The sequence below is a fragment of the Columba livia genome, chromosome 3 (assembly GCF_036013475.1).
Source record: "Columba livia isolate bColLiv1 breed racing homer chromosome 3, bColLiv1.pat.W.v2, whole genome shotgun sequence".
NCBI lineage: Eukaryota > Metazoa > Chordata > Aves > Columbiformes > Columbidae > Columba > Columba livia.
Genome location: NC_088604.1, coordinates 113848446 through 113876123, shown reverse-complemented (window position 1 = coordinate 113876123; position 27678 = coordinate 113848446). Strand labels below are relative to the sequence as shown.

Below are 27678 nucleotides of genomic sequence, written 5' to 3'. Positions count from 1 at the left end.
CATCAGAGGGGATGTCCCCACCGGGGGATGTCCCCGTGTCAACACGGCGCCTCTGGCGGTGAGGGACCGTCTCTCAAACCAGTTCGTGCCTCCTTTTTTTCCCAGGAAGCCACTGGCGGTGTTTGGGAGCAGCCGGAGACTCGCCGGCTGTTTGATGCTTCCTCAACCTACACGAGCCGGCCGCTAAAAAGCGCCTTTTCAGCCCCATTCTGTCTGTGACGGACGGAAGTCGCTGTCACCACCCGGCACGTCACCGGCGCCCGGCCCCACGCGGTGGACACCCGCAGCACGGGGAGGGCGGGGGAGCGTTCCGGAGGCGGGTTGTTACAAACAGGGACGCAACACCGCAGCGGACACCCGTGGGGCAACCACCGCCGCTCGTTCCCAGGCGCCCTGGTCATGACGTCACCTTTGCGCGCCGGAGGAGGCTCCACCCACCTCGTCGCTCTCCCCAGCCCCACGCGTGGCCGCCCGGAGGTAAGAGCGGCCCTCCTCGCCTCTCCCGTGTCCTCACCCCGAGATGGGCTCGCCCACTTTGCCTCCCCCTCCCCGCCGCTGAGTGGTACGGCTCAGGGCGGCGGGGGCCGGGGGCCTGTGGTCTCTGGTCTGTGGTTGGGTGTTCTCCACGCAGTCAGCTCGCCCGTGGGGCTTCAGGGGCTTCCAGAGGCGTTTGGAAACGGGGAAGTGGACAAGGAATTACTGAAGGGAGTCCAGCGGAGGGTTGCAAAGATGGTGAGGGGTCTGGAGCATCTTATGAGGAGAGACCGAGAGAGCTGGGGCTGTTCAGCCTGGAGAAGCTGAGAGGGGATCTCATCGATGTTGATAAATATCTCAAGGGTGGGTGTCAGGGGAATGGACCAGACTCTTCAGTGGTGCACAATGACAGGATGAGGGGCAACGGGCACAGACTGAAACACAGGAGGTTCCATCTGAATATGAGGAGAAACTTCTTCACTTTGAGGTGCCAGAGCCCTGGAACAGGCTGCCCAGAGAGGCTGTGGAGTCTCCTTCTCTGGAGACATTCAAACCCACCTGGACACATTCCTGTGTGATCTGCTCTGGTGAAGCAGCTTTAGCAGGTGGGTTGGTCTGGATCATCTCCAGAGGTCCCTTCCAACCCCAGCCATTCTGTGATTCTGTGTGTGGCCTAAGAGCTAAATTAGGCTTCTAGGGGAGCTGTAAGTCAATGTTAAACAGTCCAAGTTTTTCTGTTGTCACTGTCCAGAATGAGTGGACACTCCGCCATAACTTCCCAGAACCGAGGGTTAAGTTGTGTGCAATACCGATTTTGTTAGTGAGCATAAATGCAGTTTTCAAATACAAGATTCAATTTTTATGTACAGGTCACAGAATCAGAGAATTGTTTTGGTTGGAAAAAACCTTTAAGGCCGAGTCCAGCTCTAAACCATGTCCCTCATCCACAAGGGGCTTTTAACACTTCCAGGGGTGGCGACTCGGCCACTTCCTTGGGCAGCCTGGTTAAACAGTTCAGCAGCACTCTTTTCCTGTTACAGAAGGACAGCTGATACTTAAAATTACTAAGGTCACGTACTTTGTAATAAAGTAGATCTGGTTACGATTCTTTCATGTTGCTGCAAAAGCAAAGACATTCCCTTCCTTACGCTTTGTCACAGCGTTGTGACTGCAAGCTTAGTTAATGTTAGCAACTTAGGGGAGACTTTGACGTGCAAATTAAACTTTAGATTATGCTAATTAAAAGGTCACATTTTTGAGACAAAAATTGAAAGACTTGATTGTAAAATAAATCAAAATTGAAAAGTGTTTGGCACATTTTTTTAGTTTAAAAAATATAAAAGAACACTTCCAGTCTAACCTACTTGGATATTGGTAGTCCTGTGGCAGTATGACCCTTACTAAAGAAATTGAAAAGTACTTAACACAAGGCTGTACCCCCAGAACAGGAGAAACTTGAAAGTGATTGTTAGAATTCTTTGGCTTCCTATCAGAAATACAGTGCAGCACTCACAGAAACCTTTCTGATAAGCACATTTCTCTTTGAAGTGGTTTAAGGTTTTTAGAATCAATTCTTCATCCGTGCACAGCTGGTCTGCTTCTCGTATGGACTGCCAGCATTTAGTAAAGATTGTTTGTTTTTAATGGCAGCAGTAGAAAACTGTAGGATGTATATGGAATTAAATGGTGAACTGAGGAAAAATGTCAATTCTGTTAAAGAAATCAGTGCACTGGAGTGACACTGGTCACCACAGCTCCAGTGGATATTGCAGAACTGGAGCTGGAAGGAGCAGCACAGAAAGAAGAAACAAAGATGACTGGGTGAGGGGTAACAATGAGAGTGAAGCTTGATATTGTTAGCTTTAGAGATGATGCCAAGGGGATGCGATTGCATACTGTGAAAGCTTTGAGGTTGCAGACTCTTTGTTCACTGTAACTATTTGCTTTTCTCCGCTCTTCATGCCGTCTTGCCATGACGCATTCTGCTGGGCCTCGGCATATGTACCACATGGAGTTACCTCTTCACACAGGCAGTGTTCCCCACACTTGCTCTTCTGTGTAAACTCAATTGTTCTGTGCTGAGAAATTGCTTGGGTTCCTCTTTCCTGGCTTCTTCTATTCTGGTTATTTGTTCTCCCTTCCATGTCAGGCTGTGGTTACTGCCAGACCCTTTCTTCCTGTGCCAGGCCAGAGTGCCTCTCTGTTCTCCATCCTACAATGTTTTATTTAATCTATTTCAATCCCTGTGAAAACTCCATGTCCCCAAATGAGTTTTCCGTGTTACTCACTTCTGTGATTTTGCGCGTCCCATTTCTTTGCTGATAGTAGTTGGTCTCCTCTTTGTTAGGTTATCAGCTGTTAAATTCTATTTAGGGGACAGGTAGAAAAGACTTTTGCTCTTTTTCTCCTGCATCAATAAGATCAATGCTTAGAACACAACATCCCATAGTTACTGTGTTATGTTCAACCAGAAGATGGGTAAATATGCTTTTAATAGTTGAACATAGCCTTGTTAGCACAGGCAAATAATGAGCAGCCAAAAATAGATTGGGGTTGCTCTTCTAAACAGTAGAGAAAGGTACTGCATGAAGTGTAAATACAGGAAATCGAATTTTGATAAGAGGAAGTACTTTTTCATGCATTGCGGAGCTAGTGGCTAAAGGAAACAAAAGAGCTCAGCAGTTTAAAAGGATTAAAAGACTTGTTGGATTTAATTCTGGATATTCATGGTGCTGATACTAGTAAAGGGTGGCAGCAAATTTTATAAGAGGTAGTAAATTCCATGGTTTAGAGCATACATTAGCTAAAGATCAGAGACAGGTTATTTCCCAATCACTGAAAATTTGGTGGGACAGAAGTACTCAGTTGCTGTCACCAACAAAAACCCACAGCAATAGAGGGAAGATCCTGAGTTTCATGCACTTCTACAATGTGTAAACTGTTTTATGCAAGGAGACAGTATTTTGCTAGGTTCAGTGGAACCAAAAGTCTGTGTTTTAAAGACCAGTTTAGACATTCAAATTTAATATCACTTTCAAGCCTCAGTCGTGAACTCAGCTGTGCTAGCATAGTCTGAGTGTGAGAGCTTTTATGGAAACCTCTCACCAAGGATTGTTCTGGACATATCTAAAGAAAGTTGGTTTTATTATTGTACTTCAGGATGGGTATATTGATGGGTTGGAGCTGAACAGAGCCAGGGTATATTGGATTTCTTCAGAAGAGGGAATTACTATGTCATCAAAGACATGGAACCTAGGACAGCTGATTACACTGCACAGAGAGAAGAAAAATGTTTTACAAACCATGCAGATCAAGTTGAAGGTTTATATCAAAGCTGGTTTGTGTGGATATAGATGGGGCTGCAGTGAATATGAGTTAAGCCAAGCTGAGATACCTGTTTTCTCATGTGACATCCACCATGGGCTGAAGTGCGCCTCGAAAATATTATTCCCTCCCCTTAAATTTTAATCTACTTTTAAGACAGATCAGAATAAACTTTGCAAATCCTTTGAGGCTCGAGAGACTTTATCTCGGTGACATCAGCAAGAGCCTGCTGGCTGTCAGCTGTTCTGTCGGGTTCTGTGCAGGTTGAGATGTTATCTGGAGCTTAGCTTTCAAGGCAGGGTTAAAAATGGTTGCTTGGTTATTGTGCATTTGTAATGTAGTGCAAATTGTGCATTGGGTAACTACCATGGCTTGAGCTGGGATATGTTTAAGGGGATCAAGATAAGCCTGTTGGTGCATACTTGGTATTTCATGGTAGGCTGTGCTGGTTTGACTGAAAGTGAGTTAATTTACCTTCATGCAGGTAGAAGTTTTTCTTTTTTGTAGCTAGCGCGGTTGTTGTTTGAATTTAGTTTGAGAACAAGAGAATAACAGCCTGGAACAGAGTTCATGCTTTTTAATTGTTGTCTGGGAGCCAAGGACTGTGCCTGAGCTCTCTGCCCACAGGTGTGAGACAGCTGGGAAAGGGTTTGGGTTGGAAGGGACCTTCAAAGCTCAGCTAGTCCAACCCCTGCCATGAGCAGGGACATCTTCACCAGATCAGGTTGCTCAGAGCCCCGTCCAGCCTGGCCTGGGATGTCTCCAGGGATGGGGCATCCACCACCTCTGTGGGCAACCTGTGACAGTGTTTCACCACCTGCAGTGTAAAAAATGTCTTCCTTATGTCTGGCCTGAATCTCCACCCCTTCAGTTTAAACCCATCATTCCTTGTCCTGTCATAACAGGCCCTGGTAAAAAAGTCTGTCCCCATCTTTCTTACAGGCCCCTTTTAAATACTGAAAGGCCACAATAAGATCTCCCTGGAGCCTTCCCTTCTCCAGGCTGAACAACCCCAACTCTCTCAGCCTGTCCTCACAGCAGAGCTGCTCCAGCCTCTGATCATTTCTGTGGCTCCTCTGGCCCCTCTGCAACAGGTCCATGTCTGTCCTGTGCTGAGGAACCAGAGCTGGACACAGGACTCCAGGTGGGTCTCACCAGAGCAGAGCAGAGGGGCAGAATCACCTCCCTTGATCTTCTGGCCACGCTCCTTTTGGTGCGGCCCAAGATAAAATTGGCCTTCTGGGCTGCAAGCGCACATTGCTGGCTCCTGTCCCATCTTTCATCCACCAGCACCCCCAAGTCCTCTGCAGGGCTGCTCTCCATCCCTTCATCACCAGCCTGTATTGATACTGGGGTTTGCCCTGACCCAGGTGCAGGACCTTGCACCTGATCTTGTTGAACCTTATGAGGTTCACATGGGCCCACTTCTTGAGCTTCTTGTCCAGGTCCCTCAAATGAAATATAAAATAAAAGGTCTGAGCTCAGTATGAAGAGAAGGCCGCCTAGTGCTTAAGAAATAGATATGAATTAACATGAAGTGTGAAATAAATTGCAGTATTAAGCAGAAGATGCTGAATTATGTTTGTCTTCTGTTTGCATGTTACAAAATGTTTCAAATACACCATTTTTATCCTGAACCTGGCAGTTTTAATTTCAATGGAAAACCACGTGCCTGACACTAACACTTAGCATTTTTAATTCTGTCTTTTGGGGATTCCTATTGCCATGTTGATATATGCATGTAGCTTCCATTGCTTTCATCATGCATCTTCAGCAAAATCTCTCATAGAGGTACCCAGGGCCTAATTAGAGTTTATATCTTTCAATATGACAGATGCAGTTTTGCTGTGGGAGCAGGTAGGAAGGGAGGTTTGGTTTTGCTTTTTAAGCCAGCTGGCAATTACTTTCTAAGGCTTGTGTTAAAGCACCAGTTATATTCAAATATTATTCATAAAAGCCGCCTGCAAATTGTGTGCAGTTTCCCATTTTCCTTTTCTTACCTTTGTCTGCCAGTCGTGGGTGTGCTTTTCTTGAAAGGAGTCTGCAGAGTTCTCTTTATTCTGCCAAAAGAGAAATGAGAAGATGGACTATTTTGCCAGTGGTGTCATCCACAACCACCTGTGTTTTGTTCATTTTTACTTAAACTTCCTTAATAAGGAATTTAACTTGGTTGGATCTTAGATCAATAGCCACATGAGCACTATGGCAAACTGCTCCTGATGTCCACCTATTTAGTCTTTTTTACACAAATTGCATAAAATTATGTATTTTCTCTTGCTTTCACCTTTTCACATTCGTGTCTTTTCTGTGGTTCATAATGTCCGATATTTTCCTCTTTTCCCTTTTTGCAGGTTGAAGGTATTACTTGCTCTGGTTTATACTATGCTGGCTGGAGAGAAAACAAGGTGTTCCTTGCTATCAACAAGGTGTTCCAGCTATCATAAAAAATACAGTCCAAAGGTGTTCCTTGTTTTCTAAGCAGAAGTTTATATAAATGTAGTCATGTTTCTGAAGAAATAAGAATTACTAGCTGTGGAAACCAATTTTATAAGACAATTTTTGATCAGACTTAAATGCAGTGAATAAGTTTTCTCATTAAAGTGGTTTACTTTTGTGATTTAAAGTCCTTTTCTTCCTCAAATATATTTCTTTTAATGCTGTTTTCCCAAAAACTATACAGCAGTTTTTGAGCTCAGGGTTAAAAGGGAAAGTTGTTCCTGGTAGACTGATGTTATGAAGTCATACCACATTTTTCATCACCATTTGTTTGCCTCAGTGTTCTTAATCAAAGTAGGCCTTTTCTATTTTATGTTTATGGCTTGTGAACTTTCCTTTGCATTCTCAAAATGATCTTATAAAGTATTATCATCACGCACACAATTAGATATTACATTTTAACACTTGATAATGAAAATGCTGTCTTATCCTTATTTCCCTGAGATTTCCCCATTACTAATATGCTTACCCAGCAAGTATTTTCATAACTTCTCTTCTCTGAATATTTGTACTGTCCTTGATTTTTCAAGCAGGAACTCTGTGCCAAGTAAATTTCCGAATTAAATTTCTGCTTGTTCAAAACATATAGAGAAACACTTGTAAAACTTTGAGGGAAATCTCGTTTGTGGTTTAATAACTGAAACGTAACCACTGAGGCCTCTGGGTATGTTTGGAGAGTCACTGATGTCGTCTTAGTTCCTCCCATCCTTGTCTTTGTCGAGAAGCGCAGGTGTGACTGTATAGTCTGTGTGTTGATTTTGGCAGAAACAATTTTGTGGAGTTTCTGGTGTATGTTTTCTAATGTAGTGTTTGTTCTTGTTGATTTAATGTTATCAAAACTATTTTAGTCCCTTGAGTGCTGCCTTATTGTTGGCATGTGCCAGCACTGTAACATATCCTGCCTAGAGACCAGTGAGGCTGAAACAACAGGCTAATGAAAAGAGAGAGGTCACCACGCAGCAGGAGTAGGAACTTGCTAGTTCCTGTTGAAATGAACAGAAAACACAAGTTCAACAAATTCCTCCCGTTCCCTGGGCAGAAGGAGTGGACTTAGCAATGAAGGGTAGTGTGCATGGGCTCATGTGCAGCCTTGTTCCATTGAGGGCTGATGCATTTTTTTTCCCTTTCCTTCCTAATTGAGAGTGTCAGGTAAATATTTGTCAGGTATTTACAAGGGCAAACTGAATTCTTTCTGGTTCATGAGACAGCTATCATAAAAAATACAGTCCAAAATATATTTTTCTATCTTTCCTTCTGTCTTCCTATTCTTCCTCTGCCTCATTCTTTAAGGTCTAGCTTGGGGATATTGGAAAGAATATCATATATATACTCTAGTGCCTGTTTATCCTTGCAACTGCTGTAAAATAGCTCGAGTTAAGTTTTCATTGATAATACATTCCTGCCACAGGAGTTTGGTGGTAGTGTTTTGTTTTTCCTGCAGTTTATGGTGCTGGATGATACCCTAATAAAGGGAGAGAGAAAAACTGTAATTTATCACTATGTTCAGGCATGTCCATCAAATTAAGACCATAGTATGTTTTGTAGTGATGTTAAACTCCACAGATGATTGTTGGATTGGATTACATGTCTCTCCCTGTATGTGTAAGTATAGTAAATGTGCATTGACAGACACCTTCTAATCAAGTTTAACTGTATTAACACCTGGAAAAATCTAGTTTCTTCTCTAGCTTTGAGTATTTTTTTATGCTGTATTATATGACTATAAGTTATCAACAAACATTGTTGCTGGACTCTTTTAATCAACCTAAGAAGGGTGATTGTAATGCAAATGGCCAGGACAGAACCAAGCATAAACAGTGTGATCATAAATGGCAGAAATAATTGTATTGGTATTTTGTCTTTCTGTGGGGAGCATCTTGTAGGTCCAGCTCAGCTTTCTTGTTTAGGTCTTCTGCAGCTGACGGAAATGGTATTTACACATGTGTTACATGCTGGGGCAGCGAGGAGACCTTCAACATGTCATTGTTAGCATCGTGATTCTGTACTCAATCTGAAAACCAGCCCTGACAAGGCTGAAAAGTCATGCAGCAGAGTAGGATTATAATTATAAACCTTGCAAACAACAGCAGTGAGACTGGGCTTGTTGACTGGCTGATAATATTTCTGGAATCATGCTGGTGTGGTTGAAACTGGAGTTGCAGACAAGCTTGAGTAGCTCCACGCTTGTTTTTCCTCCCAATCTTCCTCCTTTTTGACCTCTAGGAGACAATATAAATAAAAGAAACCTCTCTCACACATACTACGCTCTTGCCAGGAAAAGGGAAAGATCAAATCTTTATCTAAAACAAACAGCAGTGATGTGACAGCTGTTTGCTGTTTCCTTGCTGTTTGCATGGGCTGTGTGGCTTGGTGTTCTTAGATTTTCAAAGTGTATTTTCTCCAATTTAGGCTCCTGCCCTCCATACTCAGCGTGTGTGGTGGGATTATCATACTGATTCTAAGTAGGAAGGACTGCAGTGGTCCAGGTGCTTCCATTGTTCTTGATGGAGCTCACCAAATGGGCAAAAAAAATTATATGTTTGTTCTCTTCTTTAATGTTCAGAAGGTTGTTGCTTGATCAGTAGAAGTTGTAGAAAATAGCACAGCTTTAAGTAAAGTGAACTCCCTGAGATAATGTGTGATTTAAGGTCTGAGGGGAAGTAAATATTCCAATTGTAAGCCAGCAGCCAGAAGGCTCTGTAGTAGCCATGCTGTGTTACCATCAATGCTGGGATCAAAAAATGAGTGCTTTGGGATTTTCCACATCTTTGCTTGTCACACAGTTGCTGTGCATAGATGTCTCTACAAGTTTTCCAGAGTATTCCAAAATCCCCAAATCAGCCTGGCTTTGTTATTGGTAGAGTTATATCGGCAGATTATAATACCCCATAGGGAATTCAGAAAACTGGATACAGGGTTCACAAGAAGAATTTCTTGGAACAACTCCTGAATTTAGCATTGGAAGATGTAACTGATCCTGACACAACTGATGCTGCATAACTGCTTTAAAGCTGAAGTAACGTCTGTTCGTAAGAGAGGCTGAAGCCGTATTCCTTTTTATTTTTTTTTCCTAGTGTCCTGCCTGTTGCTTGATGTAGCTCTTTGTACACTGTGATTTATAGAGCATTTCTTTTAAACACGCAAATAATTTCTTTCTATCACAGACCATAAAAGCAAAATACTGTTTCGGGACTGTGACAAGAATAGGTACTACAATCATGTCATTTGTAATGCTCCTTCATGCCATTTCGCACAGCAGTTAGGAGATATTCCTGAAATGACAGGACCTTTAACTGTGTCACTATTGACATCACCTGCTAGAACTCTTCAGAACTAGGCATTTCTTATAATGTTTAATGAATGAATGCTAACACTTTGTATTGTAAAATACAGCCTTTTGACTCTTTAGGGACTTAATGAAAAGCATTATTAGTTTTGTTTCCTCTTTCCAGATGGAAATGTCAGAAGATGATATTAATATGGAAGAATACCCCACTGAAATTCATGATTACCTTGCAGCATTTGAAAAATCTCTTGGTTCTGTAGATGAGATGCTGAAGACAATGATGTCAGTTTCCAGGAGTGAGCTTCTCCAAAAGGTAAATAATCTTCTTTTTGACAACCTTTTTGGTATTAATACAAGAACACCTGGGAACAGGAGCTGAAATAAAAGGGTCTGTTAGTCTAGCCACTGCACAGAGAAATAACAAATAGGATGCTTCCTACCCTTGGTGCCTAATATTTGAAATTCTTCTATTTCTAAGATATCCAGATGGTCTTACAAACTAAACAATGAAATATATGCTCTTCCAAGCTGGAAAGTGATGATCCTACCAGCGAGTCCTTTAGGCAGAGGATATTATAGGTTATTGCTGACCTTCTTTGCAGTGCATGCTGATGCTCTTTCATAATGGAGAGGTCACTCACATTTTTGTCTGAGACCTTTTCGCAACAAACTTGATGGAACTTGGTATACCCAGAAGGATATAAAGGTGAATTGACTGAGTGAGAATTGATCTGATTCTGGAAGTCTAGACTTGCAGAACCTGGTGCTTGAAAAACTGAGCTGTCTCCTCTAGCTATGTTATAAGCAAAAGTCTGTAAAATGTGGGTTTTTTTTTCAGGGCATACAGACAGAGCAAGGTACTGCCTGGAGACTTCACCCAAAGCTCTCCATCTTTTAACATTCAAAGCCTAGCATGTAATTTTTTTTCTTTAGGGCAAGAAAAAGCCAGCACACGAGGCAACTCTTTTATCCTCTGAGGATTTCTAACACAAATAAATTATGAAGAAAACAGTCTTGACAACAGCGATCTTTTGACAGTATCCATGTTAGAACTAGTGAGCTGTACAATGATGTTATCAGAGTTTCTGGAAATCCTATAGGGCTAAAATAATAAATTGACTTTGACAGTCAAAGGAAAAAAACCTCAAAACCTCATTACCTTTATTCTTCCTTTGCTTTGCAGCCCTAAGTATTCCACCATGCGTTGAACATGCAGTCTACCATGTGTAGTTTTAATGTTAATTGATTGTCTGTAGCATAATATACTTACATTTGAGCTTCAGCAATCTTAAGGTTTGTGGGTTTTTTTTCCTTCCATTGATAGCAACAACTGTTTTAAATTGAATTTCTGTTGAAAAATAGGGACTTATTTCTGACTATGGGAAAGTAGTCTAAGAGCTACACATCAAAAGATTTTTGTGCTTTTGGCATTTAACATCAGAGGGGGAAAATGCCATGAATGCTTGCAGAGGAGAGAATTATTCTGGGGTGGCATGGAAACAGGCATAGACATGGTCTCAGTGAACTTGCGGTGCAAAGATGTGCTTGCTCAGTGTGTATTTTTTATGAATACATTCACAATTATAAAATATGCATGTTACTAAAATGTTTGGGTTTTTTTCATTCTAGTTAGACCCTCTTGAGCAAGCAAAGCTGGATTTGGTTTCGGTATACACATTAAATTCAATGTTCTGGGGTAAGTATGGGGTAGGAGGAAAAAGTATTTATGATTGCCATTTGAACACCTTCTAGACAGCTGCAAACATTAAATAATCATATTTCATAGCTAAATAATTAGAAACTTGCAGTTACCCCGGGGACCCAAATTATTGTCATCTGTAGGGTAGATGATGTTGAAACTCCAAATCACAAATTCATATTTACAAAAATTGACTTTGTACAGGCACGAGGGTGTTTCTTTCTGTTTTCTTATGGCAACCTTTTCTGTCCTTGTAAGGACAGAAAGTTAAACCATATTAGATTATTTTTTTATTTTCTTTTTTTTAACTGCAAGATTTGATTATAATAGTTTGTCAGATACTTAACAACACAGTTAACTCCAATTCTTATTAATGGTTTTATGTGGAAACTACAGTTTTCCTATGTGACTGATTGATGAGGTCCTTATTCATGACAGCCTTCAGTTTCAAAAAACCCATGTTTTTTTCTTGTAGTATACTTGGCTACTCAGGGAATCAATCCAAAGGAACATCCAGTGAAACAAGAACTGGTAAGATCCTTACACTGCCTGCACTGCAATATCTGAACTTGCCCAGGAGAGTTAACTCATATAGAAGTAAAAAAAATGTTTCTATCTATATTTAAAATGGATACGTTGCCATAATAACATGCATATGCTACATGGTGTTCTGTAACTGTTCATATGCCCTGCTGTGCTCTCTAAATTAAGAAGGTAATATTTTTAGTCCCAAACAGTACTCTTTAAAGCAAAGTTGTAGAGTCTCCTGAAGTTAGAAAAGAATATGAAGATGAACGGTATCATTTTTTCTCCACCTTTGTTTAAGAATTGGATTCTGAACAGAGCAGCTTTTCACTTGTATCTGTTTAATGGAAAAATGTTACATGTCTGATAATAATTTATAACTTCCAGTATGGTATTTTTTTCTTATAAATACTTGGATTCATGTTAATCTCTTAAGGCCGCCTTTTCTTACTTTTGTATGACTCTGAAAGTAGAGTGTGGTTGATTTACTAGCAAAGACGGGAAAGAGCCCCCCTCCCCCTTTCATGTCCTCCATTAATTCATTTTCTCAGCAGTAAAGAATCCACTTCAGCAACAAAGCTAAAAGCTTTTTTGGCACCAGTTGTATGTGTATTGTCCAGTAATTCTGCATTAGTGACATATTTACAACCTATAATAAATCTTTTAGGTTTGTCGTTATATTCCATTTAGATGCATGACTACAGTATAGAAGGCTGGCTATCCTGAAAATTCTGCTGACTTAAAAAATCAAATCATTTAGCCTGAAGAAGAAATAGAAATCAAAACATATAGCCACCCATTTTAATTCCCGTATAAATGAAAATATTAAATCTGGGCAATCATAAAATACTTAGCTTTAATGTAATCCTTACATAACCAGTGGAATGGGAGACAGCACTGAAAAATGTGGAAAGCTAGCCTGAATAACAAGAATACTTCTATTTTTAATTTTGTGAGGTTTTCAGTAGTAGTCTAGACTGTATCATATTAAAAAATGGATCAGTTAATATTTCATGAGGTTTCTGTCAGTTTCTTGTTCCTCCTATATTATATAGTGTCTGAATATTGTGTTAATTTAGCAATACTAAAAAATAAATTATATCTCTTCTGCTGTGGACGTTTTATGCTGGTATTTTACTTCACAACTGCCAGTCATTCTAACTCCGAAGAACAAGTGAATTATTATAGGCTAGATTTTAATCCACTTCTCTTTTCCAAGTATCAAGGTGAATGAATGCACATTCCTTCCTTCCAAGAACGTTGTGATGTTCGTATTCATGTGGAAAGGGAATAAAAAACCACTTTGTCATGATTGTTTTGTTTTCAGAACTGCTCTTCTTGTGTACATACAGGGAATACACAGAGATTCAAACTGTATTAATTAAACTCACATTCAAGCTATCGGAGTTCATTTCTTTTGTCACGTTGACATTTGCCAGCTCCTTTTTCCCCTGTTGATACACGTAGGTTTGCCATCTGTTCTCATTAGCCATCTCAGTCACCAAAAAATATTACAGTCTATCATGATTTCAGACCTTGTAAAGCTCTCCTCATTAAAGCCATGTTTTTGAAAGGGAAAGAGTGGCCAACTTTTTGACAAATCAGTTGCTTATAATGGCCACTGAAGAACTGAAAAATCACTTCTCTAGTGTAAGTCTAGTAACTTGTTCCAGATCCAAAAAGCTGTCAATGGCTGTGTGAGAAATGCATGGGGTACATAATATCAACATGTACCTAGTTAGCAGTATCCATAAATGTTCTGTTAATCCACATTTATTGTTTGAGTATCAGTATTTATATATGTGTGTGTGTGTATATAAAAATATATATATATACACATATATATATAAAATACACACACACACACACACATATATATATATATATATAAAATGTTGTTTCTTCATGTTACAGTAGCAGCTAAAGGCCCTAGAGTTGAAGGACGTATTAGGCCAAATATGTAGACATGAAATCTATCAAGCAATTTTTTCTGTATTTTACAGGATTACTGTAAGTATCCTCTCTAGTCAGCGAAGAGAAGCAGGCACTTAACAGAGCATGATTCCCATCTCAGAGAGGTTTAGTTACCTTCTTAAAGTGATTTTGTTTATTGATTGCAGAAGTAGATGAGGATGAGTAGGCACATAAATGAGAAGGTATATTTAGCTGGAGCTGAATCCAAGCCATGGGCTGAGATGGCAAGAAACTATCCCTTTGCTTTATGGAATGCCAGTAGAAAGAGACTTTTTTCTTATCCATGGTCCTAGAAGGAACTTCTGGTACAGCTGGAAATTCATCAAGCTGCCTTAAATATGTTCATTGATAAGCCCCCTTGACCATTTTGTGGTCTTAACCACAAGACTTCTGTGTAGTTGCATATCTAATGGTTGTAACATCTTTGTGTAAGATGCTTTTTGGATTTGCTTGGTCATGCTGTGGAGAGTAGTCAGACAGTAGAATTCGTCCATAAATATGTCAAGTATCTAAATATTATTTTGCCACCTTTATGGAGGCTAAATTCAAAATTGAGTTCAGTATTTTGTTTTCTAACATTGCCTGCAAGAACAATTCTTGTGTCACTACAAATTAGGTGCAGAGTCTTCAACTCTGTAGGACTTCATGTTCCTGTGAATGTCATGCGAATATTAGTATGATAGGTACCTTTGATGGAAAATCTGCTGAAGGGAAAACCTCAAGTTTGCAAAGAGCCTGGTATATATATTTAAAAGAAGGTATTATTGTAGGTTTTATACTGATAGAAATGTACAGCATGGAGAGCTCATTGATTTTATTTTAGCAGCAATCTCGGGAGAAGGGTGTGAAATATACTTTTTTTTTTTCCTAGGAGAGAATAAGAACATACATGAACAAAGTCAAAGAAATAGCAGACAAGAAAAAGGCATCCAAACTCAATAAAGGAGCTGCTTCTAGATTTGTAAGAAATGCACTCTGGGAACCAAACACTGAAAATGAACATTCCTCCAAAACTCCTGCTAAAGGGAAAAAGAGAAAGACGGACTAAACTTCTGTTTCCATTTGTATAAATTACAGAAACCTAGAACTTATTTTGAAATGTGTTTTGCATACTTTATTCATCTTACAGAGGTGCTGTATAGACGTATCTTGATTAAGTTATACTTAAGAATTTTACAGGATTGTATTTTGTCCAGAACACTTATCACTGAGGTGCTCGCATTAGATGTTTGTCTGAGGGTGCCATTTGATTTGAAAGAAGTAACATTTCATTGTTCAAATGACAGTGACCTGACATACGCTTGTTAGTGATACTAGTGACGTTTTGCTTATAATGCCTAAGAGTTCAATTTTTTTACTGTGGAATGCTTGCACTTTTTTTTAATATGTCCTTAGTCTCCTGAATATTAAAAAGTCTCAAACAAGGCTGTCCCGTTTGTGGTGTTTATGTAAGAGCCGTGTTTACTTTCTCATGACATCACTGTGTGAAATGCTATATTTGTTGTGTTTTGTAAGGCTTATTCACTGTATTAAGCTGTTTCCTTTTCAGCTTCTGAACTTGAATGTCTGCCATATTCCCTTATTTCTGTTGCCTCTGAGAAAACCGAGCTTCAAGGGCCACAAGCAAACAACCTGGATGCCATTCTAAAGCCACCATGTCTAGTGAATGGAAAAAACAGATATCCCCAAAGGGCAATCTGTATGGCCCCAAAAAATGGGAGCAGGCTGGGGAAACAGCACATGCAGGAACTTAGTTGGCATTTTGGCTGCAGTACTCAGCCCTTACTGCTGACACTGTGAGAGAGAAACGTGCTCTGAGGTGGCAGGCGTGTGGTCATCTGTTGCTATTTCTCAGATCTTCATCAGGGAAAGCATTCTCTGGTGCGGTAAAAACTACTGCTCTGTTTTACAAATATTCTATTTGTTTTCCTAAAAATGTGAAGCTTAGTTATTTAGGAGAGGTGGTGTGTTAGTTTCTTCAGATAAACCTCACTAGTTCATTTTTCAATACCCTCAATTATCGGCCTAAAAGCTGTTCAACAATTAGCAGTCACCTGACTATTTATGAAGAAAAAATAAACAATTTAGTTCACCAAAATGCAGTTTGGGTAGCAGTCTACAAAACTGCTTGGGAAACATTGTTAGTGTGAAAGAGTAAATGATAATAACATATCCAGTAGATCTATAGTACTGCAAGCTGAATGATGTACAGTTACTGTCTGTACAGAGCTGTACTGCATCATGCAATGCAGAATACGGACTAAATTGATTTAAGTGCTAAAATGAAGGTTCTAGTCATTGACTATCTAAAAATATATATATTTGAAAGTAAAAGTTCAATACAAGTTTATTAAACTCAAATAATTGTTGCATATCTCTAGGAACTTTTTCAGTGACTGGTATGAATTTATACATTTTGTTTTATGATAAACTCTGAATCAATAGCAAATCCTCCAATCCAGCTAACAAGAGAACTTGTATATACGTTCACGTAGGTACCTCGCTGTGCTGCCTCAAATCTAGAGGACTGCTCACGTGAGTATGCATGTCAAAGGCCCATAAACATTTGCCAGCTGAAAGCTAAAATGAGAATGCCTTATTTCTACAGGTTAATGTCATTGTTATGCCAAACAAAAGATCTTTTGGACTCCAGAGTATTTTTTTGTGCTATGAAGGTTAAAAATGCAAAAGATCCGAACTGTGTTCATGACTAAAGGCAGCTCTTGGTGTGCTCAGTAGGTTTGGATAGAGTTGATTTGGAAGCCCATGTGTCCTGTCTTGTGCCTCTTCCAACCTGATCTTGCAAGTGATGAGCTGTAGGCTACTATGAACTGACTTCTGGACTTTGTGTGGATGTAGAGGTCTGCTTGTCCAAAGGATGATGCTCAAAATGTTTATCTCAAAAACCATCAATTTAAGAAAAAAGGCCAGGTGTCCCATGAACTAACTGGGAAGACAATAGGATAGAAGTGGCCTGAAGTGGCACTTTAATGTAGAGATTTTCTGGGAGATAATGTCTTATACTTTGAGAGGCATTGTCTGGAGGAAGTGAGCAGCTCAACTTGTATTTACGCACAGTGCTGTTAATTAAAAGGGAATTGAAGGACATTTCCATTACATGATTTTCCTCTTAAGGTTCAATTATAGCTTTTGTTTTAAAAGGGTAATTTCTGAAAAGGATCATAATTCACTGTTGAGTAAAGTACACAGGTTTCACTGGTAAATGTTTAAACAAGAATAATGCGAGGCTATTAGCTAAGACTTACTGAGGTAGATGTCCATCTGGGATAATTAATTATATACAGGTATTTGTAATAGGGCAATTTAAATAGCTGAAACAAGTGCAACTTTGTAAACTTTTTTCTTTTTGTTTAAGGCTTGTATCATTCAATATTTCAGTATGGATTTGTGGCTTTGCTTTTCTGACACAAAACAACCCAAGCAAATGCCCCACAAACTAAGATGTGTTAAGCATGTGCTTGTTATTCACTAACAGTGCTATTAGAAAGGGGCTTGAAATACAAGATCATGAATGCTAAGTGGTTTCTTGTATCACTGCAGTGTTCTTGGAACATCTAGACTTCTGGGTAGGTATTTAACTTCAATGAGGTATGAAACGACTTGAACTGACTGAAGATTGTTTGTGAAAGTTCCTTTCTGGAAAAGCTACATGAATATTGGAATAAAAAACAAAACAACTTTCCTGCCTGAAAATACAAGGCTGGCAATAAGAACATTTATTGCAGCGGCTGTGTGCATAAATTGGTATGAGCTATAGTTTGTAGAATGGTTCTACTGGGCCTGAAAGGGAAGGAAAACATCTGTGAGACTTGTAGTCCCATTGCTGTATGTGCTGAAAATGGTGCAGAAATACCACTTCTGCATTCGTTAATACCACTGTAATGCAAAGAGTTGCTATTATAATAGCAAAAGTCATTAGTACCAGTGAATTAAAGTACTGATGAACTTAAGATATTTAAAGAAAACATTAAGGTCTGTGTGATGCCTTCCTGCTTTCTCTTGATTATCAATTAATTAATATTAGACATACCAGCTAAGAGAAGCACTAACAAAACTGTTGTTTCTGAGAATGTTTCTAACTAATGCAATCAAAAAGTTACATAAAACTCTAAGCTATGGCAGAAACATATGTAGTTGGACTGACTAGAGGCTAATCGATATCAAAATTAGTGTGTTTTGTGTTCATGTTTTTAAGTTAAAAGTGAAAATATTATTGTTAAAGATTATGTTTTGATACATGCATTTAATGTGTTACCTGTTCTTGAAAGTTTTCTTCCTTTCTGGTCTTTGTACCAAGAAAGTCATGAGGTTGGTAAGAGCCCGTGAAGTTAACAGCTGTGACTGGAATTTGATGTGAGGTTCCATAGGGAATTTTCTAAGCTTACAAAACCAAAACCAACCAAACAGAAAACTTCAGAAGAGAAATTGAAACGCAACTGAAGATTTTAAGCCCCACTCGTGTAAGTGTTAAATAGCTACATTAAAATAGCAAACAGCACTTGGGAGCATCTGGGAAGCTCTGTGCTTGGCAAAATTTGGAGGTCATTGGATGGTAGGAACTTGACTCTTTGGGAGACTTTCCACTTGGTCCTCAAGGACTTCAGTCCTTGAATTAGTGTAGTTTCATTGAATTGCTACAGTTGGACAGGAAATGTAAATTACTCAGTTATGAAATCAGTGGCTCAGGACTTTGCAGTAGTAGCGTCTGGCCCACTACTCAGTGTTTTTTCAGCCAGTGAATTATCTTTTTCTGATGCATCTTTAAATGTCTAATGAAAGATTTCCTCCACACCTACCTATGCTTGTCAAAAGAACAGTACAGGGAGAAAAATCCATGTCATTAACTGTCCCAGGCATGTAAAGAGATTTTTACCATAACAAAATGGGCATCTCTGACTTGAGAAAGTAAGTCTCCCAGCTGTCTAAAGTTTGTACAGAGCTCCTCCTAGAAAACCTCTCTCTCTGACAACATCTACTGTGGCTGCAAACAAAGGAGGACTCTTACCAGAACTTAAATTCTCTCCCTTATAAATGCTAGTCATGAGTTAGGAAGTCAACACACCACTTACACTCATTTCTACTCCTTCAGTATTTTTATTATTGGAGAACGGCATCCTCAAGAGTAGATGTTTTATTAAGTCATCCTATTTTCTCCTGGCCTTGAAAATCAATACTAGTGTGAAGCCTTGTCAAGAAGTATTAACATTGCGGTTTTATTGGAAATCTCCAAACATAGTTACCTGGAATTATAAAGAAACTTTATTCTCTCAGAATTAAGAATTTTCTTGGATTTAAAATGGTAGACTGAAATTCACTTTCTAACTGTGGGGCTGGGACCGTTACAAATGTAAAGGGAAACCCTGGTTTCCATAGTAAATGACATCCTTCGCCCAGGGACTGATGAAGACCTGGTTCTGCAGCCTCAGAAGAAGAGACATTCGTTACCCGGATTAAGGCTTCTATCAGCTGTTTGCCCCAGAAAGGCTTAGGGAGTAATGACCAGCAAACTCCAGTTTGGAACTGGAAACACAGGTGGGGGTATATTGGTGTAAGTGGCATTCAGTGACATTGGGTTCCTCCTGGCAAGATCTCATTTAATTTTGACTCAATTCTCTGGTACCGAAAGCAATGGCAAAAAACCCTTATACCTAGAAAAAAAACCTTCCTTGGTTTAACATTGCCACAGGCTGGGATATGTGCCAAGTTATCCATAAAAAAAATTAAACAACTTGATTGGAATGTAGTTTCTTTCTTGCATTGGACATGGCTGGCTAGGAGGGTATAGCTGCCTGAGAGAGCTGAAGTGTAAGGAAACAATAGCAAACTATTTTTGATGCAAATTGGAAGTTGGAAAACAAACAAACAACAAACTTCAGTTAAACAGTGACACGCAAATCAGAATATAATTGAAGAAATTATCACGAGGCTTTGTGAAGATATTCTTCTTCTCCAAAAGAGTAAGCCTGACAAACTTCAAGCCAAAGAAACTTTCTAACTCAGAGGGCCAAAATAATTCAAACTGGGTTGAAGCCCAAATGTGGGCAGGTTATTCCCTTGTCATAAACTGAGATGTAAAGATGCCAAAACAGGGCATTAGTTACAAAGACTATATATGTTTCTTGGTTAGAAGTTTACTTGCCAGTGATTAAAAAAAGTGTTATGCTACAGCAATTTAGAGGAAATAATACACAAAGTTAATAATGCAATTTGTCATTTTAGAATCATATGTGACACACATTAGGAAAAAATGCATTAAAGTTCTGCAGCATGACAGTGTAATTTTTCTTTTTACTAATTTGCTTTGAGTGATATTCCTCGCAGAGAGTTCCAGCAAGTCCACATGAACGCTTCTGTTTTGCAGATCACTCTTCGCATCCTTAGCATTAGTGGTAGTTTGGGGTTCTTTCCTTCAATTTCTTCTTTCCAATGTGTCACACTTGTAATATTTTACTGATAGAACTAACAGTTTGTCTTTTTGATGACTTTTAACCTTCCCTGTAGGAGAAGATTACAAATCTATAGAATACTTAGGGCTGGTGATCTAAGAAGCAGACTTTGAACGCTCAATTTTCATCAGCTGTACCAAAGGGAAAAGAGCAAAAGCTTGTTTTTACTACTAAGCTGAGTGAATACAGCGTGGAAATCTTGTAACGGCAAGGTATCAATTTTGTAAAGTGATATATTTCAGAGGGGATACTAAATTTGACTGAGAATAAAAAGCTTTATAAATGGAACATTTAAGAGGCTATCTTTTACTTTTCAGTGTAGGGTTGCCTTGACGTGCATCATTTCAATTTGGCAGCCTCAGCAAATGGATGGAAGCAATTCAGTATGATAATTCAGTATTGCCAAGAGGCGGCTTCTCAGTCTAGTGTGGACACATTCCGTGGATCAATTTAAAGCCTATATTAAATGCCAGAAAACAGGTCTAATTCAGCACTATCTTGTTTCAGCTTTACATCAAGACAATCTTGATATCAAAGGTACCTAGATGGGATATCCAAAGAGTTCGTGAACAACAAAATAATTTTCAAGCTAAAAATCACCTCAAATTCATGGTGATAGATCTTGCATAGCAATGATCCAGAATAGGCAGAAAAGAAACAAAACCCAGCTGTGCTTGCAATAAACACTTTTAAAGTAGTAATTCTAGCGGCAAATGCGTAGCTGCTGTTGACCAGCAGAGTTTCAAAGTAAACGAGCAGCTGTGGAGCTCTGCAAGTGGAAAAAGTTGTCTGAAAAAGCAGTAGTCTCTGATATTCTCTTATTCAATATGAATGTTCATTTTCATTAATATGTTGTAGCCTTTGTTTCCTAGAATGTTTATTTTCTCTTTGTCACTTGAGTGTTTTTCGGCCTCATGGGAACAAATTAGTCATTGTTTAAAGCCACAAAGTTACTGTCCTCATTATTAAAAGGGGACAAGGAGAAATGCCTAGTAACAAACACTGTCAAGCTGGATAACATAAACAATCTTTTTAATTTGTTGCCCCAGGGCTGACAAACCTACTCCCCAACTCACACACAAAACATGTTTTCTCCTGCAAGGTTTCCATGGAGAGAGCGTTTCCTCAAGGCAGTTAATTTCACGAGGAGCTGTACATGTACATACACATTACACATCCACCTGCATCTTACGTGTCTCCTGAATGGCAGTAAGTTCTTTTCTTGATGTGTAACAAAGTACAAAGTGTTTATTAGTGAAATGCTCTTGTTGGAGACTGTGTATAACATTACAAGCTTCACTCTGTATTGCTTTAAGTCATTTTAATTCTTGATTTTTTAGGGCCTCAGTAGCAAAAATGCAGCACAAAAGAGAATCTGACTTTATGTGGGTACAAATGTCTTTATGTGACAAAACCAGCACTGAAAATCTAGCTGATTCTAAGTCACTGAAATGTACTTGTCTGTTAAGTTCCACTTCCTCCATCCTTTGATAGTATTTGTTATGTTTACCTTTCATCATGTACCATGCTTACAACTGATACTTCCAGACAGGGCCTCAGCTTCTTGTAGTAATATTCTGTTCCCAGATGTTTATAGTTTTGCCAGCTTTTAACTACTTGTATTAGACTTTTTCATGTTTGGTCTCTGCCATGCCTGATTTTTTTTTTTTAATTCCCTGGAAAGGTCAAGCATTATTCTTACAGCTGGTCAAGAATGTGGTTTGTAAAGCGTAAGCCACATTGGCAATGTTAGCTAAAACTTCCAGCCATGTTTCCCTAAAAGTAGTAACTCTCCTTCATTGAGGTAAACATTTGAAATGCACTGTCAAGATGCTAAAAAGAAAAGTTATCCCACTCAAAATCTATCCAGATTAGGGCTGTAGAGAAGCCGCAGAGAACTGCATGATAGATATTGGCCGTTAATTCACTTGTGTTCCAGTTTTCCCATGCATGGTCATCAGCATTACTGAGCTCCCAGCACAGTTTTGAAGCCACAAATAGCTTAGGGAGCAATATGGGCTCTGCAATTAAAGTCTAATTTATCTCTGATGATGACAGGGCTCTGTAACATACTATATTTGCAGAACTGCAGATCTATGACAACTTTGCAACTTCTGACAGCATTGTTTCCATGTAGCTTTTTTTGGATTTCACATTCTAAAAAAGTTAATGTAGACAAAGGATGCTGTCATATGTATCTGATTAATTTACGTTATTATCACACTGGAGTTCAACTTCACACCAGTTGAACTAAAACAGAATTAATTTATATGTGTCACCTTCCTAACAGGTAACTCCAGTGAGAATGTACCTCTTTTTACTTGTTTAAATATGCTGAATGTATTAGAAATCTGAAACTTAAATTCTTGTCTCAAAGCATAATAAAAAGGGTTACAGTTGTTATACTGGGTGGTTTATTTATTTAGAAAAGCTGTGAAGCTGTTCCAGGTTTGAGCTAGTAAAATGAAGTCCGGTTCATTTAATATATTCTTTTTAATAGGTGTTCTTGGGCTACACAGAATGAAGTATCCATTTTCTGGAAGACACTCAGATTATTAAAGACTAAGAATTCAATCTCATCCCTTATATACAGAATTACACAGAAGAATTTTGGTAGATATATGAATAATTTCTGGGCATAGGCTAATATTTCTAGATGTACCTGTACCTTCTTATAGTGCCTTTTTTTCTTCTCCTTCCTGAAACCAGGACAAACTGCCCAGATTGAGACTTGGCCCACTTAAAAAATATAAGATAAAGTAAATAGCTTGGGAAAACTAGGTTTTTTTTTTTTCCTTTTTTTTGTCTTTTGCCACCTAGGTGAGGTTGTACTATCAGAAAAAAATAACAGCTGGATTTTGCCCTCAGATTTGCTTGCAGAGTTTATCAGAGGGCAAAGGGGCCAGATTGTGACACTGGCTGCAGTGATTTCTGAATTGCAGAGGGTTTCCTGACCCCATGGCCCTTCCATTCCCATAGCAAGAAGCCAAGATATAACTGAGCCAAGCTTTCAGTTAATGCACAGTGGTAAGCTCATCTATGTCCAAAAAGAATTTGAGGTTCAAAATCATTTAAGACAAAGCCTGTATTGGGTAACCTGCTGGAACCTCAGTGGCCTCAGCTGGCAAAGATTAGTAACAATTTACTCTGAGCCAAAATCCCACCAACCGCAGGAAAAAAATCCTCACAACCAAAGGCTGATTCTCAGCTGGTGTTAACTGGAATGACTTTGCTGGCACTGTGTGTTTTAACACATCTGTGGCCCTCGTGTTGTTAAGACACCTGAATATTTCTACGTGACAAAGCTGAAGAGCCCATCTTAACACATAGGTTTTGAAAAGCATCTGGAAAACAAACTAGACAACTACATGCTTAGAAGTTTGCCATTTTTCCCTATTTAATATATCTGATACTTTCTTATTTTAGCAGGTTAGATTACTTTTATAAATTTAAGTGAGGCAAGCATTTTTCAGTTTGATTACAGCACAACAGAGAAGGTGTGTAAATCCTCATGTTTAATTACCTTTGTGTTTAAAGGCCATTATAGCTCTTTCTTGGTCTTTCATCTGCTTTTCCTATATCCCCCTTCAACATAACTCAACTGGGTGGCTCTCCTCCTGCCTCTGAAATTAGATTGAACTAAAGAAATACTGCCAGAAATTCTTCTCACAAGCTTGTGCTCCTTGGACACATCTGTGTGATATTACCTAAATGACAGCAATTGCTACAAAACCAAGATCTATTAAAACAGGGAAGAACATCTCGTCGTAGTAGGTTAAATTAGTTTAAATTAAAAGGGAAGGTGAAGCTGATATGCTCTGTTGGGATTCCTCTGCAGAATCTGCACAGAAGCGTCTCCAGAGTGGGCAGCACTCCTGCCCCAAAAACATCCATAACACAATAAAACAGATGTTCGTTCCTTTAACTACTACTTCTCAGCAAGAACCTATAGCTAGATTTTTTTCTTTGTAGAATATAATTGCTGATGGTGATGCATTACCTTGTTTAAACACAAGGTACATCAGGCATGCTTTAAGCAAACATGGCAGCCACGTTAAATGGTCCACCAAAACACTTGTTTAGCTTTTAATTTCCTTTTTTTTTAAAAAAAGTTGAGCGTAACAAAACTCACCTCCTGATGGAACTGTTACTTGCTTCAATCGTCACCGCGCTTCCTGGCTGAGGAGATAAAGAGAGACCATTTTCTTTTCCTGTGCCTCACAGAAAGCCACCCAGAGGCCATGGTCACCACTTCACCTCAGCCCTTTCCTCCCCCAGCAGACCCTTTCAGAGACACACATCCTTAACCTATACCTAGTGAGGTTTTTGTGGGTATATTTCCCCCTCCCCCCATTTCTGTACTCACTCAGAGAACAAAGACTCACATCTTGAGGTACCCGCAGCCCCTGGTGGGCCATTTTGTGGCCGGTCACCGCCCAGCCCCAGGGCTAAAATGGCGGCGCTGCCTGGCGGGTGTTACCTCACGTGAGCAGGGCTGTGAGGTGCTGTATTTGCCCCCACCGTGTGTTGACCTTTTATTCTGCCCCTCTACAGGGAAAAGGTAGGATTTATGTTTCTTTGCACTTCTTATACCTATAAAGTGCACCTGCGTCAGTGGAGGACCAGTTTTGCAAGGAGGCAAAGTGGGGGTATGTTACTGAGGAAATGTATTGAATGCTTGAGGAGCGACTTCCTTAAAATCGCTGTTGGTTGTGCTGTGTGTACTTGTTATTCCCCTACTTTTTTTTCTTTTTCTCCTCTCTTGTTTCCCTCGTGTGTGCCATGGATGGCAGTGCTGTGGGAGCTTTTCAGGGCTGCTTTGCTGGGGGCGACTCTGTGGTGAAAATGGCGGCAGCGTCACCCGCCTGTTTCTCTGGGCAGCCCGGGAGAGGCAGCGCCTGAGGGGGAAAACTGGGAGAGACGAAAAGCGGGAAAGCAAATTCAGATGAGGCGTTTGACACATGGTGTCAGCTGAAGGCTCTTTTGGCAGATTTTAGCGTTGCTGTTTCTTTTCCACTTGGTGGCAGCAAAGGAGCATCAAACAGGCCGGAGGCAGCGGCGAGAAGTGCTTTTTTTTAAAAAGTCTTAAAAATCTCCTGAGGTTCAAGGACCAAAAAAAAAAAAAAAAAAGGAGAAATAACCCAAGATTAAAAAAAAAAATACAGATACACAGCATTTCTAAGATAAGTGAAACTGCTGCACCACCCATCAGGTACTAATAGTTAAAATTGCTGCCCTTCTTACCTTATTTATTTTTAACAAGCATGTGTAGACTGCACCATGCCCCTTTATTTTGGTAGATTTTAGCAGTTTTTTATGAGCAACCAGTTAAATTTCCATATGCTTAGTTTTTGTCTGATTTCTTGGAGAGATTTAAAAAATTGTCTATGTGTGTATGTACATATGTCTATACATAATGTAATCTCTGCACAACTGGAAAATAATACAATGACTAAATTCTGAGTCTATAGATGTTTCTTCTTTCTCACCTGTTTTATACTCATGAAATGCTGCTAATGCTGATGGGTTTGTTTCTAACTTAGAGTGGTGTAAGCAAGAAGCAGAGCAGGTCCTTTATTTTTCCACTCCAGATCCTGATAGATTGCAACTATTGAACAGAAAAGAGCAGCATTTCTCAACTGCAGGCTGGAGGACAGGACCCCAGCTGGTGCAGGGAGCCCTGCTCTGTGGACTCAAAAGGTTCTGCACTTCTTTGGGTATGAAGTGATGTGGATTTACCAGAAGGACTAAGCAGGTGTTGACTTGTCTTCCCTGCTTAGCGCCTATCAGTCCTTGCTGGCGCGATGTGTCACGCCGGGCATGTTGTTTGAGGTGAGCACATCTGTGCGGTGCCCTGTTCGGATCAGGCTTGTGACCTTACCAGGAGGACGGAAAAGTTGGTCAAGGGCTGCAGCCTTGGCCAGCAAAAGTGGTGTTCTTCTGTTAATGGAATGATGCTGGTTTACACCAGCACAGGATGGTAGCCCCAAATACTTATTTTTTATTATTTTTTTTTTTAAATAACTTTATCTGAGAAGCTTTTGAGGCAAGGTCTGATTTTTCACAGAGTTTATTCTCTGCTTAGCATCTGGTCACTGATGATTTTCATGCATGTGCTTAAACTAGCAGATAAGTACATCACAGGTCCAAGAAACTTGTATGTTAAGTCTTAATCTTAAACCACTGTAAATCTTGGGTAGCTTGACTGATTCCTGTGGATTTACACCATTAAAATAGTAAAGCATTAGTAAAGACTTATTTTAAGGGCTTCCTTAGACCTGAGGTTGGATTCTGCTTTGGAATAAATCAGAGCTGTCTCTGATGAAATTGCCAGTATTATGTAGCTCTGAAATCCTGATGGGGGCAATAGACCTTGTGTTCTGTTTTATATTCCTTGAGTGAAACTTCTGGTGATTCACCCCTCCTGCCCTAGTTTCCCCACTGAATTTAGAAGGAATGCAAAGTCAAGTCCTTTATCTTCAGTCACAGCCCATTGACACATGTAGTTACTTGCATATTGGTCATTCCTTTTTTCTCTCCAGAATTTCAGCAGTGTGAGTCTCTTTGAAGACTTTGCTCCTGAATCAACACATTGGTATAACATTACACTGGCTGAGTCCCAAGATGAATTCCCTGCTTGTATCTAAGAATGTGAATGCAAAATTACTCCACTCCCAGAAGAAACCCAGTAGAGAGTGAATACTAGTTGCCAAAGCCTTTAGCTCTTTATTTTTTTTTAAGAGGGAAAACAGATTATTATGGATATACATTGCGAAAAAGGGATTTTTACTCTTTCTTCCATTCCCTTTTCTTTACAAACAATGCATGTATGTAGCACTACTGAGTAACACAGGGAGGGCATCAGTGTAACAAGATATAGGACAGGGACGTAAAGTCCTCCACTAGACAACAACATTGCCTAGTTCTGTTACAGAATCCTGCCAACATCCTTAACTAGTTAGGTTTGTCGGCCCCAAGAAAGTTGATCCAGAATTGTATTCCTCTGTTTAAGCTGTTGGTTTAATGTCTTTCTTATTTCAAGTCCAAATGTGCCCATGAGCAACTTTAAAAAGCCATTTGTTCATGTGTCAAAGTACTGCTTTAGTTTAAATAGAAAACCCACTTTTCCTCCAGCTGAAGTGAATTTTCTCTGGTTTTGATTTATCACAATTGCTGATAATCTTCAGTTTGCTTTGTAATGGAGGGACTAGGACTAAAACTGATAGAAACTGGTCTGCAGGTGCTGAAAATACCGTACTAATACTCCTTTGATCGCAGGACCCAAGCAGAATTCCTGGTGACTTTGGCTGAGGTTTTGCCATTGCAGGTTTCAGAGTCCCTGGATCTGGAGGTGAGACCCTGCCTTGAATGCAGAGCTTCATCTGCTTTGCAGTGGGTGTTGTTTTCATCTGGTGAAAGAAGTAATTGGACTT

At 39.6% G+C, this 27678-nt stretch overlaps 1 protein-coding gene and 1 long non-coding RNA gene across 4 annotated transcripts; one reads left to right on the top strand and one right to left on the bottom strand.

Annotated features, from left to right (window-relative positions):
• On the top strand, window positions 1–15202 carry C1D (C1D nuclear receptor corepressor). Of its 3 annotated transcripts, none has more exons than XM_065059310.1 (5): window positions 1–477; window positions 9747–9893; window positions 11210–11276; window positions 11755–11810; window positions 14650–15202. In XM_065059310.1, exons 1-5 carry the CDS (start codon window positions 400–402, stop codon window positions 14824–14826), a joined length of 525 nt encoding a protein of 174 aa, XP_064915382.1. In that variant the 5' UTR covers window positions 1–399; the 3' UTR covers window positions 14827–15202. The 3 variants fall into 3 exon arrangements, with proteins under 3 accessions (XP_064915382.1, XP_064915383.1, XP_064915384.1); XM_065059311.1 differs by having other exon boundaries at window positions 442–477; window positions 9728–9893; XM_065059312.1 differs by having other exon boundaries at window positions 454–1079.
• LOC135579174 (uncharacterized) lies at window positions 9807–24685 on the bottom strand. Its single transcript, XR_010471764.1, has 3 exons — window positions 24612–24685; window positions 24378–24424; window positions 9807–9955 (listed from the first exon to the last, which is right to left on the bottom strand). It is a non-coding gene; the product is annotated as an uncharacterized LOC135579174 (long non-coding RNA).
• Window positions 24686–27678: the final 2993 nt, after the last annotated feature.

Coding starts and splice junctions, on each gene's coding strand:
- C1D (XM_065059310.1), top strand. CDS start 400: ATGACGTCACCTTTGCGCGCCGGAGGAGGCTCCACCCACCTCGTCGCT. Junction 11,277..11,754: donor ATTAAATTCAATGTTCTGGG/GTAAGTATGGGG, acceptor TTTTTCTTGTAG/TATACTTGGCTACTCAGGGA. Junction 11,811..14,649: donor ATCCAGTGAAACAAGAACTG/GTAAGATCCTTA, acceptor TTTTTTTCCTAG/GAGAGAATAAGAACATACAT.